Source organism: Sesamum indicum, linkage group LG14 (assembly GCF_000512975.1).
Source record: "Sesamum indicum cultivar Zhongzhi No. 13 linkage group LG14, S_indicum_v1.0, whole genome shotgun sequence".
Taxonomy (NCBI): domain Eukaryota; kingdom Viridiplantae; phylum Streptophyta; class Magnoliopsida; order Lamiales; family Pedaliaceae; genus Sesamum; species Sesamum indicum.
In genome coordinates this window covers 4839535-4860144 of record NC_026158.1, presented here as the reverse complement: position 1 = coordinate 4860144, position 20610 = coordinate 4839535, and the positions used below count along the sequence as shown (strand labels likewise).

The 20610-nt window shown below is 35.3% G+C and overlaps 2 protein-coding genes and 1 non-coding gene across 3 annotated transcripts; 2 read left to right on the top strand and 1 right to left on the bottom strand.

The window, feature by feature from the left end:
* TRNAF-GAA lies at window positions 762-834 on the top strand. Its single transcript has one exon. It is a non-coding gene; the product is annotated as a tRNA-Phe (tRNA).
* LOC105177037 (chlorophyll a-b binding protein 13, chloroplastic) lies at window positions 1415-2608 on the top strand. The gene is made up of 3 exons (XM_011100060.2): window positions 1415-1627; window positions 1711-1872; window positions 1976-2608. Exons 1-3 carry the CDS (start codon window positions 1502-1504, stop codon window positions 2483-2485), a joined length of 798 nt encoding a protein of 265 aa, XP_011098362.1. The 5' UTR covers window positions 1415-1501; the 3' UTR covers window positions 2486-2608.
* LOC105177038 (myosin-2) lies at window positions 2451-14315 on the bottom strand. The gene is made up of 24 exons (XM_011100061.2): window positions 13382-14315; window positions 12443-12544; window positions 12215-12358; window positions 11975-12125; window positions 11840-11867; window positions 11495-11663; window positions 11326-11389; window positions 11181-11194; window positions 10997-11081; window positions 10356-10459; window positions 9957-10095; window positions 8621-8739; window positions 8285-8437; window positions 8115-8204; window positions 7779-7856; window positions 7279-7434; window positions 6433-6636; window positions 5925-6130; window positions 5708-5843; window positions 5414-5543; window positions 5003-5119; window positions 4818-4921; window positions 4220-4423; window positions 2451-3719 (listed from the first exon to the last, which is right to left on the bottom strand). Exons 1-24 carry the CDS (start codon window positions 13835-13837, stop codon window positions 3243-3245), a joined length of 3630 nt encoding a protein of 1209 aa, XP_011098363.1. The 5' UTR covers window positions 13838-14315; the 3' UTR covers window positions 2451-3242.

Below are 20610 nucleotides of genomic sequence, written 5' to 3'. Positions count from 1 at the left end.
GTTGGCAGTGTTTTTGCAATTGTTCCTCCTCTTCCTTTTTACTTCTCAAGTTAAGTAACTTAGTCATATTTAAGTAGTAACTAATAGTTACATTGAAATAAATATATTAAATAATTACTTACTTTAGTCGTTGTTGTAGATTGAGACTGTAACTCATGCTCTTTGCTTGCTGAGGAATCTTGAAACTTTCAACAGCTACTTTCTCATGATTACTACCCTGCAAATGAATTTCTTAGAACAAAAATTGAAAAAAGAATAGAATTGCAAAGGTTGTATTTAATTAACAAATCTTGAAAAATTTTGATTTCGGATGTGGTGGATTCTTGCAACTATCATTGGTGTGCCCTTTCTCCAAGTATTTGCTGTAGGTATGTGTCAATCTCCTCCTTGTAGAAGTGGTTTGCATTTCATTCGGACCCATCCTCCTAAATTTTTTGGACTGATGTTATTATTAAAAAACGTAAAAAACGTATAAGAATTATAATTTAGGATCAAAACGTTATTTTAAAAAATTCAATACAAAATTTGGATGAAACTATAACAGAATGGACCAATTCTTGAATGAATGTTATTATCAGGAAGGTATGAATAATTTCTTAAATAACCATAGATTGTTTATAATTGTTAAAATCTCATAAGAACTCGGCGTAATTTGCTTTTGATATCAATACTGGGCTCTCGCCCGTCGAAGCCCATTTCAATTTGGGTTATTGCCTTTTCTTATTGGCTTTGCTTAATCTATGCATTTGAATTCCCAACAAGCGGGGATAGCTCAGTTGGGAGAGCGTCAGACTGAAGATCTGAAGGTCGCGTGTTCGATCCACGCTCACCGCAATATTCTTTTCTTTTTCTTTTTCTTTTTCCTCCCTGCTTTTACCATAGCAGATAAAAGTAATCAAAGTTCCGTTTTTCTACTTCTTTATCAATACAGGTTTTAACTCCCTTTGCAATTTATAAACTAGAAATTTACTTCGTTTTTCTTGCGACTAACAGGAATTTACTGCCCCCCTATGTATATATACAAAAGAGAAAAAATTGTTGTTGAGAGTGGAATTGTTGCTTGAAAACATTCGATATGTAGAACAGTAAATTTATACAGTCCCAGTGTCTTTTCCAGTTGGAAAGTGGGACCCCTGAGATATTCAATTTTCTACTGCAAATGACAGTCATATATACTTTTCCACAGCAAAATCCTTTTTCTTGATGGTAATAAATGAACTCCTGTTTTCACAAGATAGATTGTGGATAAAAGGATATGAGTAGGAGATACTTCAAATCCTTAAAGGGCTTCTGATTGGTTGGTGATGCACTTGATGTTCATCACCAGCCACAAATTTCCGCACATGCAATCCTCACCACACATCTCATGATTCTCACACTCTGCTGTCTGCACATATATAACTAGCCCATCACAAGATTTTATTTCAGTTCTGCAAATACCCATTGAAAGAGCCCATATCAAGGAGGTAGCATCAGCTGGGAATCTTGAAAGAGGATATCAATGGCATCAATGGCTGCCACTGCCAGCTCCACCACTGTTGTAAGGGCAACCCCTTTCTTGGGCCAGACCAAGAACGCCAACCCTCTTAAGGATGTTGTCTCCATGGGAAATGCCAAATACACCATGGTACTCCCCGTCTGCTCTTTATTTTTCAGAAAACCTCTGTTAGGTGATCCCGCTAATAAAGAAAATTTTGTGATTGTTGACAGGGTAATGACTTGTGGTATGGACCTGACCGGGTGAAGTACTTGGGACCATTCTCAGCTCAGACTCCTTCTTACCTGACTGGGGAATTCCCTGGCGACTATGGCTGGGACACTGCCGGTTTGTCTGCTGATCCTGAGGCCTTTGCCAGGAACAGGGCTCTTGAGGTAATTATTACAACAAGAAAATGTTGAGTTGAATTCATGTTTCTCCAGTTTTACCAGCTTATGTTGTTCTGGGCAATAATCCATATTGAGAGAAATCTTGCAGGTGATCCATGGGAGATGGGCCATGCTAGGAGCCCTTGGATGCATCACCCCAGAGGTTCTTGAGAAATGGGTAAAAGTTGACTTCAAGGAGCCTGTATGGTTCAAGGCTGGAGCCCAAATCTTCTCAGAGGGTGGGTTGGACTACTTGGGCAACCCCAATCTTGTGCATGCTCAAAGCATCTTGGCAGTTCTTGGATTCCAGGTTGTGCTCATGGGACTTGTGGAAGGATTCAGAATCAATGGCCTGGATGGAGTTGGAGAGGGCAATGATCTCTACCCCGGTGGCCAGTACTTCGACCCCCTTGGTCTGGCTGATGACCCAGTGACTTTTGCTGAGCTCAAGGTGAAGGAAATCAAGAATGGAAGGCTGGCCATGTTCTCCATGTTTGGATTCTTTGTTCAGGCTATTGTGACAGGGAAAGGCCCCCTGGAGAACCTGTTGGACCACCTTGATAATCCTGTTGCCAACAATGCTTGGGTCTATGCCACCAAGTTTGTCCCTGGATCATAAGATCATGGATCAGTTTAGTGGTGTGAATGCAAGAAAGTAAAGAGATTGTAGAACATGTATGGGAAGTTGATAATATCTTACCTGATTGATTGAATTCAATGACAAAGTTCATTGTTGCGAGCACTTCAAGATCCCCCCTCGAAAGACATAGTATCCAGGTTGTCTATCTGCTAATCAGTGTATAACAAACCACAATATAGATGATGCCATTAGGCTGGGAGACGGTGGGCAGTGGATGTCAAACCCAGTCTGTGGTTCTATTGCATATTTAAGTTCAGGAAATTCTATACGCAGAGTGTGAAAGCATCAAGACCAAAAATCAAACCCATATCAATAATGGAATACATGCAAGAAATTTCTCTTAAATACACTCAGGTTACCAAAACATTAGTTTTGGAGAAGACAAAAAACACAGGCCACATAGCAAGCGGCTTGAAAAGTTTTTCAACAGCAGTTTAAATAGATTTTGTTTCATATGACATGAGTCCGGGAGAGGAGAGGCATTATGAATTCTTCTCTTCCAGGTTCTACACACTAAATTACTATACACAGCAGCACTGGAGGGCAGGAAAAAACTCAACTAACGGAATCCCTAAGCTCAGGAGCGGGATAGCTGACACTTCCACGCAACAACAAAATTGATATATACACACACCCCATTCACTCTCCTAATCTTTACCTAACTACCAAAAAGAGCATCTAATACTCATTACAATGTTGCTAAAACCATGAAGAATCATATTAACGGTATAGTCTTTTACTTTTTCTTGCTCCACCACTTCCGCCTATGTCTCTCGGGATCGTTCTGCACAAGCTTCTGTGCTTTGGCTTTTGCTTCCTTTAACCTAACCTTGTAATCTTTCTTCCATGACTCAAACCTGTGTTTCAGTCTACGTAAATCCTCTACAGGATTTACAGAAGGGGAATGCCCTGGCTTCACCTCTACGATTGCTTGAGCTTCTTCATCAAAATTTTGTCTCCTTCGCTCAAACTCCTTCATGAGAGGGCCGATAGGATTCAGACCTCCATTTGTGTCCCGACATGGCAGTTCCTCGATACCATTGTTAACAAATCTCATAGGGGTGCTACCTCCAGGAGTCTGAGTTCCCATAGACAGAGACATAGACATATCCTCCGAGTCATAAAATTGGGGTGACTGGGCCCCATCAAGCCTTCCAGGTTGACCTATGGTATTGTGAGCACCAAGACTTTTTTGAGCTGAAGCCAAACTCATCTGCAAATGCAAAACACATATAGTTAGGAATTAGATGCTTTTAGTTGTTAATGTTTACTAACTTCCTTTCATTGTAAGAACTGAATATCCCACTGAACTTGCTATTCCAGATTTGCTACCATGATGCTCATACACATAGTTGCGAAGAGCCAGAAGCCAGAGTACTGAATAGATGACATAGGAGACTGAATCCCTTCTACAGATATCTAAACAGATATTATCCACTATTTCAGAAAATAATGTCATGTCAGCATAATATGAGATAACAGAGCATGCAACGGGTGCAGAGGACTCTAACCAAATTTCCCATCTGTTTCATCCTACATATGGATATACACCACAAACAAACTTATAACCTAATTTTACTCAGTACGCGGAATGAATAGCATATCAGCCTCCTAACCCAGTGCAACTAGGGCAACTTTTAGCTTGGTTACTTCTGAACCCACTGGCATTGCCATTATAGCAAGTTTTTGCATAAGTATACAACATAAACTCACTTGTAACGATGCCATCTGCTTTTGCCACATCTCTTCCATGGATTTCATCTTGGTCTCATACTCCGGCCACCGTGCCTCAAATTGTTGCACTTGCTCTCTCAGAGCTGCATTTTCCTTTTCCTTTTGTTCAACTGTTGCTTCTGCCATCAATATCCGCTTTTGAAGCTCGTCAACAACTGAACATAATGTTTCTGGTGGCAGAACCTGCTCATCCGATAAAAGATGGATTTATTCACAATCCAAAATAACATGCAAAACAAAGGACAACTTAAAAGTGCAGGAAGGGGCGGGTTATGCACATTTTAATTTCACTCACAACCATCTTTCACTTTCTATAGTAATCTATATGCAAATTTTTTAGTTTCCTTTCACAAAAGATGCAGATAATACATCCATGCATAGCATCATCTTGGATCCATACAGGAAAGAGGACCTATATTTTCAGTCAACAACATTTTGTGGAAACATAGATGCAACACATAAGACTAAGATAGCAGAAAGAAATTGAACCCCAGGCAGAAGCCCATAGGCCCATACCCTGCAAATTGAGAAAAGAGAATGACAGAAGAATACCAGCTAATGGCTTTCGATACAGTACCTTGACTTCAGAACTCCTCCTGCCTGGTTTTAGTTTACTAGCATTTGACTGTTTTGAATTCCTTAGGTGACTAAAATGCCTTCTTGCCAACCATCCACGAATTGCTGCACGAGAATATGGTTAGATTAGGAGGACAGTCTAGTTGGGGATTCATTGGGCAACACTTAAAAGGAGAAAACTTATACCAGACTGTATCTGCAAAACAGCCATCAGCTCCTCGTCTAGCTTGTCACAGGCAACATGCTTTTTCTTCAACTGAAGTAAGACATTGTACTCCTTTCTTGCAATTTCACCACGAACATCTAGAGATACATTATTTTCACATAAGTAAAAGCAAAATAAATAGCCCGGACTTCCAGTCAAATAACTCCATTCTTCTAAAAAAAGTAGTGGTATTAAGAAATCTCATATGTAAGGAACAGATATAATGATATCTGGGAAGTGGCATTAACCTGCTCCCCAGACAAAGAGACGAGCTGATTTGTGACATATATTCAGATCATAGAAAAAAAATTATTTCTTCTTCACGCAATCATTTTCAAAGAGGAAAGTGGTTAATTACAATTACAAAACCATGCACTAGGTCGTGGGCTTACATGATTGCAATGTTACTATTACTCCTTCAAGTGCATGGAAGTCTCGACGAATACGATGACCAGGGAGACATTTCTGCATCCAGGGAGTACCTTGCAGAATTTGTTTTCGAACATCTTCCAGGGCACCAATCTGTCTTCCACCACAGCAGAAGATCAGACAAACTAATCCACGGGGATCTTTTCAGTTTCCATAAGCAACATACGACTATTTTTCAGTGTAAATGGAACACTGAAAAAGTCTTCCACCCATGAAATGCTCTGGAAAGTATAAACCTTTATAACACACAAACTCACCAGTCCTGCGCGGAAGTATATTTTCGTATAACCAACTTGGTACATCTCTGGAAGGACATCAAACTGTTGCAGAATGGCCATTGACATGCTTAATGGATCTTGACAAGCCATATTTTCCGGAAGTAGGCACCTGTACCTGAAAATCTTGCCACCATATTATGAAAGGCCCTACTGTAATCATAAGAAATAAATCGAAATAAAGTTTGTGGCATTTTACTTTCTTGTGAACTCTTGATGGGTCATCCGGATGGGGTACCCAGATCTTGAAATCCTAACAACTTCTATGATCCCATAGCATCTAAGCTGCTGTAAGACAAGGTGTTTCTCAAACACACCAGAAATCTGCTTGCTATTTGGTTTTATACAACAGATGAAATGTGGTGCTGTGCTTTCAAGATGCTGCATTAATTTAAACAGCTGAACCTGCAACCATGGAAGGAATTTGTACAAAATTTCATGAGACATATCACTGTTCTGAATTTTTTTCCCGAATGACTACCATACCCAAAGAGCAATGTGACAGGTCTATTGTAACAATGGAGCAATACTTGATAATCTGAAACAAAAGATTTACAGTGTGAAAGAAGAATCAGTAAAACATCAGGAGTTTCTTGTCTGTGCAGAGTGCAGTTTTCTTGAGCTTCTTCCTCTTGTTTTTTGTGTGCATGTGTGTGCCAGGAGAGAAGCGGGAGGCTTGGAAGTGGGCAAAGAACAAGCCTCATCACCTTGCATTTTGCTGCAACACTTGGCTTCTGACAAGATAGCATTGCCAACTGCACCGATGCACTCTCTGGACTCTGAGATTGTTTGAGGAGTGTAGACGCAAAATATTGAGGTAGTTCTCCAGAGCAGGATGAGAGTAGTTGTATGGTTTCAGAATGCAATGAGTCTCTGTTCTTTTCCAAGAATTCCCCTGTGTCATAAAGAACCTAAAGAGAACAGGTAATATATTAATGCAAACAAACACAAGGGAAAAACAATACCACTGATAACTTCCATTCTTTCATCCCTGTGACTGAATAATTGAGCAATAAACTGGCAATATGATACTTAAGATTTTAGACAACGAACCAGCCCCACAATCATCTAAATAGAAGTGATATCATGTACATTATGTGAGAAGTCAGAGAAAGACCGACTGGCCCTATTATGAAAATGTCACAATTTCCGGTGCAATAGAAGTTGATTTCATGGCCAAGCTACTGTTACAAAATTGAAAAACTTAAAAGACCTAAATGCACAAGATAGGGAGATTTGACAACTTTTTATTATCAGGAGTCATACATATCCAATTAAATGCTTAAAAAATTCTTCTCTAATGATAATGCTTATTCTTTGTCATGGTAATTGATGAGGCAAAGTTAAATCAACAGAAAATTATATCATGAGCTACAATCCAGATCCAGTGAAGAAAAGCCTAAAGGAACAATAGAAAGCTCTTCTCAGAGTTAAAGGCAAAATTTGATATATATGGACTTGTCAAATCCATTCAACCAAGAGATCAAAATCGAAAAAGAATCCTCCACAGTTTGTAGAGATTCTATGGACGTGCAGTCAGAAGTAAAACTAACCTCTCCAGCATAATGATGAATGCTGAATCCTCCTCTATCTACTTTAAAGCAATGGTGAGCATTCAACTGCTGCTTGAGTTTAGTGGCAAAAGTTAAACCTGTAGCCTTGGGGAGGTTTGATACTTCATCCAGTAAAGATATCAACCCAGTAGGTTTCTGTTCAAGCATACCAGTGTTACCAAAACCGAGAAAAATGGTAAAAAATGAAAGCACAACCGTGGCATTTAAGTTTGTTCCATCCTCAAATAAATCTATCAAACAATAACAGGTAAAAACCAGATCTAACAACATTTCAGCAGAGGCAATAATTTAGGTGGACTCTGGATGTTCATCAAAGGTTTCTAATGACAAGAGAACTTGGCCTGGCATGGAATACGTCTTGCCCCCAACAGACAAAGAAACAAAAAGTCTAATCATGACCATTGTGTTAAACTGCTATAACCAAGAAAACAACCAAGACTCTTGGATATGCGATACTGCTAAGTACATAACAGAAATACCTTCTCAAAGAGATCCAAACAAGATTGGTTGTCTTCAAAATCTACTTTTGTCCTCTCAATTCCTTCTAACTCATACTCCTGCCAATTGAAAATAACAAATCATCACTATGCATAACATTGCAATTTCAAAGAGTTACTCTAAAACATGTCATCCAACCACCACTATTATGCATGAGGTTAATTACTCATCAGATTGCAAGGCACATAGCTTTAGGAGATATCAGATTGAAAGAGAAAAATAATGCAAGGACTCAACTTAAGTGAAGCAAATCAAAGAATGAAGAGTACAAGTCATGCCCCTCTCAAACTCACTTGGAACATAAATAAGATGCATACCTCTTGCTTAAGTTTGAAGAGGTGTCGATTAACATGTTGCTGGAGCCTCTCGTTAGCATAATTTCTGCAAAATTGTTCAAAGCTATTTTTCTGGAGCCAAAAAGAAGCAAACAAAATATTAGATGGACTCGGTTGCATTCAAGCACAAAGCAAAATCCAGCAATTTGTACCTTAAATGATTCAAATCCGCAAATATCTAGCAGGCTTATCGATCGGCCGGTATTATGTTTGCCCATGGAAAGTGACAAATTGATCTTTTCTACAAGCCAGTCAAACAAGCTTGCATAGATGAACTTCGCCAATGCATCCCTCGAATCGATTGCCTAAAGAAGGGGGAAAAGGACCATAACCTCAACAAAGATGTACACGCAGAGGGTGGTCTCCGTCTATGCACGCAAATGTATGCTTTATGTACTTGTGCTATATGTGTTAAGCACTATCTTGAAGTATCTGTGTAGTTTTGAAACAGTGTATATCCAACAAATAAAAATCTTGAAAATATGAACCTGTTCTAGTGTCAGCCTTCTGGTAACCTCATCTTTTCCAACTTGTATTTTCCGGGTTGACAGAGCAAGTATTAGCTCCTGCTCACTGCAGCCTATCAAGCTAGCAGCATTTATTACAGCTGTAGGAATGGAGAAATCATTTTAAAATAGTTAGCCAAAGCACCTAAAGTTGAGTTATTGGGTAATATGAAACTAATCATGAAGTACTTGAAATGTTCCCCATCTAAAGATTAGCAAATGATCTCAAACATTATTTGATAAACCTAATAACGGGGAAACACTACAATTGTCAAAGATCTCAACAGAGAGAAGAAGAAAACCAGGAAACCCTTCATACCATGAGAGAGGCATTAAGGAGGAGATCATATCCATGGACAAGAGTAGGGAACAGAAAAAGCACCAAGTGATGAGCAATAAAATGAAAACGAAAAAGATGAATAAAGAGAAGAATTATACATGAGACCAAATCATTTAAGATAAAAGGAATGAAGATTTTCACAAACATTTCTTCCTTAATACCACGAACTAAAGCACAAGAAAAAGGGTGTTCAGAGGCAAATCTTATAGTGAAAAAATCATGGTTCAAATAAACCTTTCTTTTTCTTCAATGGGTAACTGCTGCTTGGATTCAGTAATATGAACTACAGTGACTTAACTAATTCTAGTTAAACTGTTTCAACCTCCTCACATTTTTATCTAACAGAAACAGCAAGCGTTGAAATCAACAATAAAGGGAAATATCACCAGCCATGTGCCAAAATTCCTTCAAATAGCATTTTAAAAGTTATGCGAAGTGCATCACTTTCGACCAGCTACATTTCCATAAGTTAGACCAGATTTGCAATCATAATTTTTTGTTCAAAAACGTTGGTGTGAATAGTACCCTATTGTTTTGCAGATTCAAGAAACAAACCCACAGATATGTTGATGAAGAGTCCGTAGGTCATATTAATTGTTAATAAATGGCTTCATAAGCAGTTTATAATTAACTGAAGACTGTTATAAAATGGGAAGGAGCACAGTATGCTTCAAAACAAGCCACACTGTAAAGCCACTAATTTAATCAATCTAGAATTTTCTGCATTTTTATTTCTGAATATTCCTGGCTCAACATCCAGAAGAAAGACAAACTTTAAACTCTGATAATATTGAAACAAAATGCAACGAGTTTTTTTAACACAACTATTTGTTTTCCTAAACTAAAAGATCAACCGAAAATTCATGCAGTGCTATCTAGTTCCTGAAAAAAAAAATGATTAAAAGAAAATTCCAAGAGACAAATAAAAAATAAGTCGTCAAAAGAATGAAAACTTAACAAAAAAAATCCTCGAGCTACCTTCATCAGCAACAATCTCTATGTGGTTTTGTTTGTCCGTTACAAGAAACGAAATGTTTCCCAGCCACAACACTGCAGCAATCATCTCAAAGGCGTGTTCCTGATCTTCTTTGCAAATTTTGACAGTATTTAAGGCTCCCTAGTGAGAGAAGAAAACATTAAAGAATTAGTTAAACTTTGTAACAGAAGGAAATATGCCAGAAAGAATAGAAGCTCCACAAGCAACTATGTCTTTGAAAGTCTACTCTTTAATTTTATGGGCTTTGCTGATCACAGGATGACAATTTCCACCCTGAAGATTCAGACGTCTTCAGATGCAACAGAGGGGAAGCTTTCTTGAATAATATCATAGTGACTAGTAATTCCATTATATAGGACATATTTGTGCTGTCACATTACCATAAGCATATGAAATTTCTGAGCATCATCAATGTTCTGGATCTCGAAGCAATCACTCTGATTGAGATAGTTGTAGTCAGAAGCCTTTTTTAACCTTAACCTACCTGAAAAAGAATGTACCATAGGCATATTATACTAAGTGATAATCTTGCAGAAGGATATTCACATATGTTCAGATGATTAAAGATAAAATAAGTAGAAAAAATCTGCTCTTCAATCATCAACCTGTATGCTAACTGGTACAGGTTGAAAGAGGCTCCAACAGCTGGAAGAAAACTTGCCATTCACATTTTCTGTAAGTCGGATATATTATCTTAACTGCATTGAGCTAACGTAATTTTTAATTATGAATAATTCTGACAAGGAGTTGGAATTACACACCAGTACCAAGGATACTGAGATTTTTCGGTTTAACAAGTTCCAGATGTATTTTACTTAAAGTGAAAAAAAAAATGGCGGAAAGAAAGTTTTACGTGTAAATAGCATAAAATAGTAAATCAGCAGTACTAGAACCTTATATCAGGGTTAAGCACCGAGTCAACAATAACTAGAAACCCCTAGGCAAAACTAATTTGGGGGGAAAAAGAAAATAATATAACAAAAAGGCACTTCTGGGAATTGGAAAAGGGATGAAAACAAACCTCGGATATCAGAAGGAGCCCCAGAACACAGCTGGTAGAAAATGTTGTAGGAACGCTCTCCTTGAGCCAACTGAACAACTCTTGACTGATCCAAGGTGGATATTTTGTTTCAGAATGTCAGTCCATGAAAGGAGTAGCAAACTAGAAAAAGAGAGTTAATATTACTTCAGATAGACACACTGACCTTCTCAAGGAGGACTATACCATAAATCAGGGACCGGTTTTTGGTATGCACACAATTGTGGAAACAAGTCAGAAAGCTATAACTAAAACAGAAGTCAGCAAATAGCATCCTAAATTTCAACTTGGCAAGTTCAAATCATTCTTACAGGTCTGTATTTTAGCACCGCATATTTGTCCAGCAGCACTAAAGTGGACTTCAATTAACTTTCCCTGCACCAAATATGGAATTCACTAAGGGGAGTTTTCTTATGCTGATTGCAAAAGATTAATGTAGGATGCCTCCTAAATTTAGGCATGTGGTCAGAGAGAACTCACAAATCGGCTGGAGTTGTCATTCTTGGCTGTTTTGGCATTACCAAAGGCCTCCAGTATACAGCTTGTTTGCAAGATTTCAGACTCTATTCCACCACTACCTCCACCAATTGCTGCCAAATATTTCAATGCTATCTTAGCTGTTTCAGACTTCCCAGAGCCGCTCTCTCCACTACAAATCACAACAAGAAATATTTCTTTGCTGAAAAAGATTATATACTATATTCTAACTCTCAACCAAAGGGTAAGATCCAATAAAGCAGCATAAAGTCAGGAAAAAAGCCAAAGCACTGGCGTTGGAGCTGGTTGCATAAACTGAAAAGGACAGGTAGAAAAACAGCACCACACCTTATGATGATAGACTGGTCTATTTCATCTGCAAAACTCATGAAAAGTAGCAAAAACAAAATAGAATTAGCAGCATAGCCGAAGTGATATGTCAAAAACAGCAAGCATTTTCTCCAAATAATTTTTGTTTAGCACCTGTCATCATTTCATTGTATGCTGTCTCTGCAACAGCATAAACATGAGGGTTGTCCAAAATTCTTTGCCTAAAAGCTGTAATAACATCATTCCCATATGGCTCGACATCTTTGAAAGGATTGACTGCTAGTAAAACAGGGCCAGCCTTGCTCTACATAAACAAAGATGAGAAATTGTTCAAGAGCTCAGACACAGAGCATGGAATGCATACCTAATAGGAATTTCTCAGTTACTACTTACATATATTATGTCTTTTGAATATCTGCATTGGAGGTTGTGAAGAACTGAAGGCTCATTTAAGTAACTAAGCTTCACAAGATCATCCACTCCCTCAAGAATGTCCGGATTGGCAGGTAGGAGCTCTTGAGTGGGAACTGTCACAATCTATAGTGATATCGAAGTGAGTACATTAGTATGCTCTTCAGTTTCAAAATAAATAACAAAAGATAACAAACCATACGAACTAACATTTCCATCTGACAGGCGAACCAATGCTTTCTCCCCTGAAGTTGATTTTATTTGCCCAGATTCCCAGAGGCCATCATGCATCCGACACCAAACACGAAGTTTCTGAGGATTTTCCAACATGTCTAGCTGGTGAGCTATTCTACATTCTATATAGCACTCCAAGTGTAAAGTGCTAAACATTTTGTCAAGCCAAGAAGATATCTTAACCATTTTACAACAAAAAATTTTGATCCCAATTATTGAGTTGAATGCCCCAAATATTCAGGATAAAGGCTATTCTTACAGGGATATCATTTAGATCATCTGAGAGAATCGACTTACCTAATCAAATGCTTTAGCATCCAGGATGATAAATGGCATGTGACACAAGCACAATATTACACATACGACACACGAAGAACGTGGGTTCAGAAATTTGCATCTCATATATATTTATCCAAGTTCAAGGGCAAGATAACAGAAGCCACAGGTCTGAATTGTTATCCTGCTGGAAGTCATCTCAGGAAAAGCAATACAAGTGACGGAATGTAAATATTCATGATTTTTAACAAATGATGCTGTGACGATTATTAGGATACTTATTGGAATAGCAGCAAGCATGATGATTTCCTATGAACCATTTTTAGCATAGTAATGTCATAAAAAAAATTTTGAAACAAAAGAGGCGTAAATAAATTGTACGATCATCCATCCATGTAAATATGTCACATCAATATAACCCTTTAAAACAAAAGGAACAAAATCCATATATGACATGATTTTTCATAAAAATCACTGTTCCCTCCCAAACCCGGGATAAATCTCACAGAATTTCTTTCCTTTTTCCTGATAAATAAATCTCATGTCACTAAACATGAATTCCGTAAAATAAACATCAATGAATATCACAAATCAGACAACAAAAGTAGAACAAGTGAACAACATTCGGTCTTGGGGTACCTTTTGAATGAAATACCCAACGTTATCATCCCACTCGGACTCCCTAAACCTCAGCAGAGATCCAGGAGGCAAGTTTGAGAGCTCCGCATTGTCTTTCTCCTCCGACCTCTGATCCTGCACCTTGTTAGCTGATGCTGCCAAGAGATAGGGCGATTCCCCTAGTTCCGTTTCTTTAATTCTTTTAGCCCCAAAACTGTTCCCTCTCTGCTCTTTCCTTTCTCCCTCCTTAACATAACAATTCAATGAGCTCTGGCCTGACCCGGAATCACTAACTTCAGAGCTCGTCGGCAGCACCCGCTTTGGAGACGGAAGGCGAGCGCGAGAGCTCGCCCTGGGGCGTGCCGGGAGAGCCGGCGGCATGTCCTTCGGCGCCTCGTTCTCGTCTCTCCGCCGCAGAGATTCCAGCATTTCCTCTAGCGAGCTCCGAGCTACAGAATTCGGCGACACAGACAACATTTTCTCTCGTAATATCCCACAAAACCCTCAAAAACCCAACCAACCACACCCCCGCAGAAATCCTTACTCAATTCCCATCCCAACCAACACTGCTCAAACCATACCTCCTCCTAATCCAGACACTAAATTGACCGCCATCTCCAGCTCAAAACTGAAAACAAGAATCAATTTTCCCGAAAACCGAAGCAACCGACAAGCTTCTCGCACCACGTTTTCGTGAAAACGAAACAAACTCAAGATTTGCGGATTACGCGCGAGAGCAACGTGGTCAGTCAATCTTCACTCAGGAAAACAAACCAAACCTCGGAGACAGGCATTAATGGCGAACAGCAGAAACGTATGATTACCTGAATCAGCTGCTTTTAGGCTTTAAGCAGAGATTTTAGGGGAGACTATAGAGTGAACATGAGATTTTTGAAAATATTTCTCAGGGCCGAAACTAAATTAAAACCGTTGAGAATGAGATCTGATAAGGAAAAAAAAAACAAAGTAGGTGCAATTTTTTGAAAATTTAAAAATGGAAAAATAATACACTTATTAATTATTAGTGAAAATAGCGACCTCGGAGTGGGATTAATTATGAGACACGAACGGGAACTGTTCGGTTGGGTGGGGAATGTCCGGGTGTGGGTCAATAAGAAATGACCATTTTAGGCTTCCCCAAGTGTTATTTCTATCCTCTTGTTTTATATTGTTGTGGACTTGTGGTGGACCATTCAAATAATTTAATTATGTATGGGCCAATAAAGGAATCCATGAAAAGTTTCCCCCTTTTTTAAAATGTATATATATACATATATTGAAATCAATCAAATTAGACGAGTATCATTATTTTTGTAAAATTATAATTATATCCCTAAGGAGTGTTAGTGTAAATTTTGACTTTAAATAAAGGGTATAGTTGTAATTATAATTAAAATCTTAGAAGGTATTGCTGTAATTTTATAAACTGCATAAAGTATTTGTGTATTTTGATCTAACTTTAGGGGGTATCATTATAATTTATCTTTTTTTTTTTAGTTTTCTTGATTTATTTGTGTTCTCATTGTTTCTAGATTAGTTTAAATTTAGGTGGTGAATATGGATTAAACTTCTCAAAAATATTGAATACGCCTCAAATCTTTCTGTAAAGTACAAAGTAAAAGATAGTTAGAACTACATCAAAAAGGCCTGATAATAGGTCTCTGATGTCAAAGTTAGATAAGTTATAAGGAAAAATATTTAAGGCCATAAAAAATATTAAAGTAGCAAAAGCTGTATGTGAAACAGGAAAGACAGTTATTTTATAGATTTCTACATAGTTGAGGGGTCAGAATAAAATTAACCCAATCCACGCTTCAAAAATAGCAAAGGCAAAGCATATAGAGTACATTGATCAAATGATTGAAACTGAAGTTCATCAATGCCTTGAATTGACGATTCAGCAATTCAACTGGGATTCAGCCCCAACATGAGATAGTTAAGGTCCACCCCCTGTACTTACTACTATTTGCAATTTGATACCAAATAATAATAAGTTTGACGTGTTCTTTACTTCATGGAATCAAACGTTGTCCACCCACTCACACAAGTAAAGATGTTTTCTTTCAGTTGGGGGCAGATTTTGTTTTATATATTTTCACGCAATGTTTAGATGTAAAATTTTAGGTTAAAATTAACTGAGATTTGTTATAATTATAAATATTTTTTGCTATTTAAAAAATTACAAGTAGTTTTTGAAATTAATGGTTATCTAACAAATATTCTCATACAATGACTGTCACACAAAGTATTTGTTAGAAGGGCATTGATTTCGAGGAAATATTTGTAATTATAACAAATTTTAGAAAAAGTCTGTTTTAATTTACCTATAATTATAAAATTACGTATGTTGTTACTATTTTTAGCTTTATTTATATTTAAATGGTGAATATAGATTATGTTCTGAAAGTTGTTGAGAGACCTTTGAGGTAATGAGGCAGATTATGCCTCAATCGCCCAAATCTTGAAAAACTCCCACGTTTTCAGCATACGCCTCAAATCCTCTTGTCAAGAGATTTACAAAATAGAAAATCGTTGGAATCACCTCAAGAAAGCCGTTGTAATAGCTTTTTAATGCCTAAAATAAGCCGTACAAGAGAAATATTTAAATCGTAAAAAATGCTAGAACAACAAAAATTGTATTTGAGGTATATAGAGCGACTACTAATTATAATTATTTCCTAATTGTATTATTACATGGTGAGTTCATACTGCATACGTATTAGGATCTTTATTGATACAAGAGTCGATATCGTTACAAATAAATTGTAAGAATCAAAGGTTGTCCGTATTTAAAATTGAGTGCGGGACTTAAATCTTAATATGACCATCAAGAAATGATTTTAGTGCACTTTGTGTTTCATTGTATTGTTATGATGAGTTCACCAATTAGATAATAACTATGACTCAAATTAAACATTTAACAGTGGTAATTACCTTTTAATAATCTTTGTTAATTATCTTTTAGTAACTTTTTCTATTTTTTTGGAAACTTTAAACACCTCAACAAACATAAAGACCAGCTATTTTGACAATTTTTAGCGTAAATGATAACATTTTTTTTTTCTGAGATTTGAAATAATACGAGTATAGTCTTATTGTTGGGAAATTATCAATACTCCTTGAATTTAACGAACGTCTAAAAACTAGCTCAATTTGTTTGCGGACTAAGTGGATGATGTTTTTACAATTTTTTAAGTATTCGATCCACCTCGCCCGAGTTTTTACAATTTCTCAATTCATTTAGGGTAAAGTTGACAATTTCAAATCTCTATTAAAAAAATACATAATTTCATCAAATATAAGAAAGTATTAATAATATTCACAATTACGTTAAATCTTAATAAAGCTCGTTATAATTTATTCTAACTATTATTGTTATCTTTCTACTTGGTATTCTTTGTTATTAACCCAAAATTAGAAAAGAAAAAAAAAATAAAACAAATATCAAGATAAAGTCAACTTTATTGAAGCATTTAATTATCAATCCATAAAATAATCTTTATCGTATTAAAAGTGGGGCAATGTCAAATTACAATTATTAGTATTAAATCTTTAATAAATATTATTTTTTTAATTTGTTGGGCTCTCTATTCATGTCCCCCACAACCAAAGCACTTCATGTTGAGATTCCACATGGTCAAACATATAACAATATTGAGAGAGGAAGAGATTATTAAAAATAAATGGTATATATAATATAGATATAAATGTATGATTTATTTATAATAAAATTATTGAAGAGCTGTAATAATAAGGGTCAGTGGCCCCGTGAATTTAGGAAAAAAGACGCGCAGATATATCCAATTTGACAGCCAATTTTAAAAGTCTGGGCCAGCGCTAAGTACCTAATCCCGCTGCCCAGATTGGATCCTTATTCATGTTCTCTTTCTGGTGGTAGCCACTAATCACCATAAATGGACAAATGTCAATTGAGGATAATTACATTTACACCTTTATCTATGTTATATTTATATAAATCATATCTACTTTTTAAAAATCATAAAACACACCCATAACAAAATATCAATATTTATTTAGGCAAATCACCTCTGTTTTTTAAAAAATTATGCATATACCTCCAAAAGCGTCAATATTATTACATAAATTACCCATTTTTTGGTTGTCATGGTGATTTTTGTAATTACAGAAAAAATATGAATAGTTTGTGTAAATTGATCATAAATCAGGAGATGTAAATGTAATTATAACAAAAATTAATTATCTCTGGACACACCCCTCCAAAAACAAAAACTTTATTTATTTATTTATTTTTAAAAAATTTCACTCTGTCAATGATATGTGCCAAAACTCGCCTATGGAAAAAAAAATAATAATTCACTTGTCTTTAAAGTAAAGCAAAAAAGAACCCTTAAGAGAGAGATTGTATTACAACGCCCTCTTTGTGAATGTTACCTTGTCGCACTTCCCCTTTTCTCCGAATTGTCCCTCTCCTCCTCCTTTAAAATTCGTTTGGTTCAAGTGAGAGAAAAATAAAAGTGAAAAGAGGAGGTAAAGGGAGAAATTTTCACTCTTTTTTATTAATATAAGAGGATAAATTAAATTGTAATTAACCCCTAAAAATAATGACATTACTAATATAGCAAGCCTGATATTCAACTCTATGTACAGTTGTGCAGGACTCCACTTATGCATCCAAACAACTATGAAAATTAAGGTAGGCAGCTCAAACTCTAGCTAGTACTGTATTATCATAGAATTTTGAATTTCAAACAGACACATTTATGAATGTACCATGATTTTTACACAAATTTCACTATTTCATGATTGTAAATTAAATGTTCTTTTTTTATTACACTTAACATATACGATGCAATATTTAATTTTTTTTCAATCATATAAAAATCTGTATATTTAATGAGCAATATTTTATGTGTAACATATAAATATTAATTTATAAAAATAAGTTTTCTGTGCTTAGTTTGAATAAATTGTTCATGGATCAAAGTATATATATATATAGAATTAATTACACAAAGACACTTTCTAGAAATGTAAAATTATACTTTAAAAAAAATAAAATTATATACACACCTTTTGATAGGATTTGAACACAAAAATTATTGACATCAACAAAAAAAATTATATTTTTTTTAATTTTGTAAATCTTTTGACATTCTCATGTATATTTTTGTACTTATAAATGGATAAATATAATATTTTCACAACGGACTTCCCTCAAATTTTCATAACTATAAATTTTTTCTTATTATTTAAAAATTTTAATTAACAAATACCCAGTACAAAAAATATTTGTCAAATTATCCGTTAATTTTAGAAATATATTTATAATTATGATAAATTTTAAAATAATTCGTTTAACCAATAATAAAAGTTGGAGCAGTGTATTAAATTGGAAGGTTGGGAGATGGTGACAAGCAATGCAGAAACATGTGTGGCATGTCTTCCAGTTATTTTGTCGCGTGCCTGACGTGGAGCGACGACCGCCACTCTACGCCTTCACGATCATCATACCTTCCCTGTACGACAAGGTACAAATACGTTAGTTAGTTAATACGTAAATTACGGGGATTTTTTTAAAATTTATTTTAATTATAAAAATATTTTTATTATTTAAAAAATTATAAATATTTTTTGACATTACAAATATTCTAATAAATACTTTCTATAATAAGATGTTATAAAATTAAATTTTATGTCTAAAACATTTCACGTCAATTTTAAATTATTTCAGTTACGATCTGGTCGACTTTGATAGAGCTTCAAAGTCTTGCCCACACTTCAAGTTGTGTATGCTTCGAGCTTTTATTTCAGTTATAATCTTTTGACGCCTAAGCCCGTAAAAGTTGGTTCTAAATTAATTTTAGAATAACTAGTCGTTATGGCACATCGTTTCTACGCGTATATAATAAGTAATTTTTCACATTTTAAAATATATTATAAATAATAAAAATATATAAATCATAACGTTACATTAATAGAAAGAAAGAAAGAAATAATAATTTATCAATTAATGTAAATTTTGAAAACTTGAAATACGTTGGTTATTTTATCACGAAAGACATTTTTTACTTTATAAAAAATTGATGCGACAGTGTCATTAACGGCCATTTATACGTGTGGAAGAATTCTTTTTTTATATTGGTATAGATTAACATAGTTCAAGGCACTTATCTAGTATCTCGGTCGGAGGGGTATTTATAGTTTGTGGCAAATTGGATATGTCAAGATAAGGCCCATAATTTATATTGGGCCTAATTGCCAATTGTAAAGGCCTCTTAACAAATGAAGCCAGCTCATAACATGCAAATTGGATAACTGGGCTGAATAGAAAGAACAAAGAGAAAACGGGCCGGGCCCAATAGTTTTACTACATACTTCTTTCTGTTCAATTAGCTGATGGAATTTTTTATTTCAAATCCTACTGCATATTTTATGTCATTTAATACATACCCATACATTTTTTAAAAAATCATGTTATTATTTTATTAAAATAAATTATATATCGTATATTTATATTAACTGAAATAAAAAGTATATAATAAAATTATTCGTGGGATTTCAGTCTTGACTTTAACTATTATACTAGGACATCATTGATAAATATGATAATATACTAATAATTAAAATAAATTATGAATCATTTAAAATAAATAAATAATTACATTAATACAAATGTTCAATTATGTAATTAATATTTTAAAATTTAGTGCAATGGTGTCACGAACTTCGTTTGTGAGTAAAAATTGTATTTGTTTTTTATATTAGGATAGACAATCTGAAGTTATATACACTCAATTGTTTTTTTTTTTAATCTCTATTTTTCGTTGGGAATATTTCAACTTTGAGTTTTCTTTTTCTTTTTCTATTATTTATTACAAACCCATGTTATTTTTACTTTTATTTTCAGTCTTAGTCTTTTCTTGTTTTGGTTCTTCCACTTATACAAACATTTTAAGGTTCCGTTTGTTTGGAAGAAATACAATTTAAAATAAAGAATAAAATAGGAAGAAATTTGATTCTTAGAAATTTTATTTTATTATAAATATTTAGACAGAACAAAATATTTAAATATATATATATATAGATGAATGTAAATTATATTTAAATAAGTTGACAAAAATATTCTTAGTGCGATTTGTCAACATCCAGCAAGGGCGACCACATCGCCCTCCATTTCTAGGCGACCACGTCGCCCTCCATTTCTAGGCGACGTCGGTCGCCCAGATTTGAGCGGCCAGCGTAGTCCAAATGGGTGGCGGGGGAGGGAA

Excerpts from the sequence above, each read along its gene's own strand:
- LOC105177037 (XM_011100060.2), top strand. The coding sequence starts at position 1,502 with ATGGCATCAATGGCTGCCACTGCCAGCTCCACCACTGTTGTAAGGGCA. Across the intron at positions 1,628-1,710 it reads GAAATGCCAAATACACCATG|GGTAATGACTTGTGGTATGG; the intron begins GTACTCCCCGTC and ends GATTGTTGACAG. Across the intron at positions 1,873-1,975 it reads CCAGGAACAGGGCTCTTGAG|GTGATCCATGGGAGATGGGC; the intron begins GTAATTATTACA and ends GAAATCTTGCAG.
- LOC105177038 (XM_011100061.2), bottom strand. The coding sequence starts at position 13,837 with ATGTTGTCTGTGTCGCCGAATTCTGTAGCTCGGAGCTCGCTAGAGGAA. Across the intron at positions 12,359-12,442 it reads TTCGCCTGTCAGATGGAAAT|ATTGTGACAGTTCCCACTCA; the intron begins GTTAGTTCGTAT and ends ATATCACTATAG. Across the intron at positions 4,424-4,817 it reads GGAGGAGTTCTGAAGTCAAG|GTTCTGCCACCAGAAACATT; the intron begins GTACTGTATCGA and ends TCGGATGAGCAG.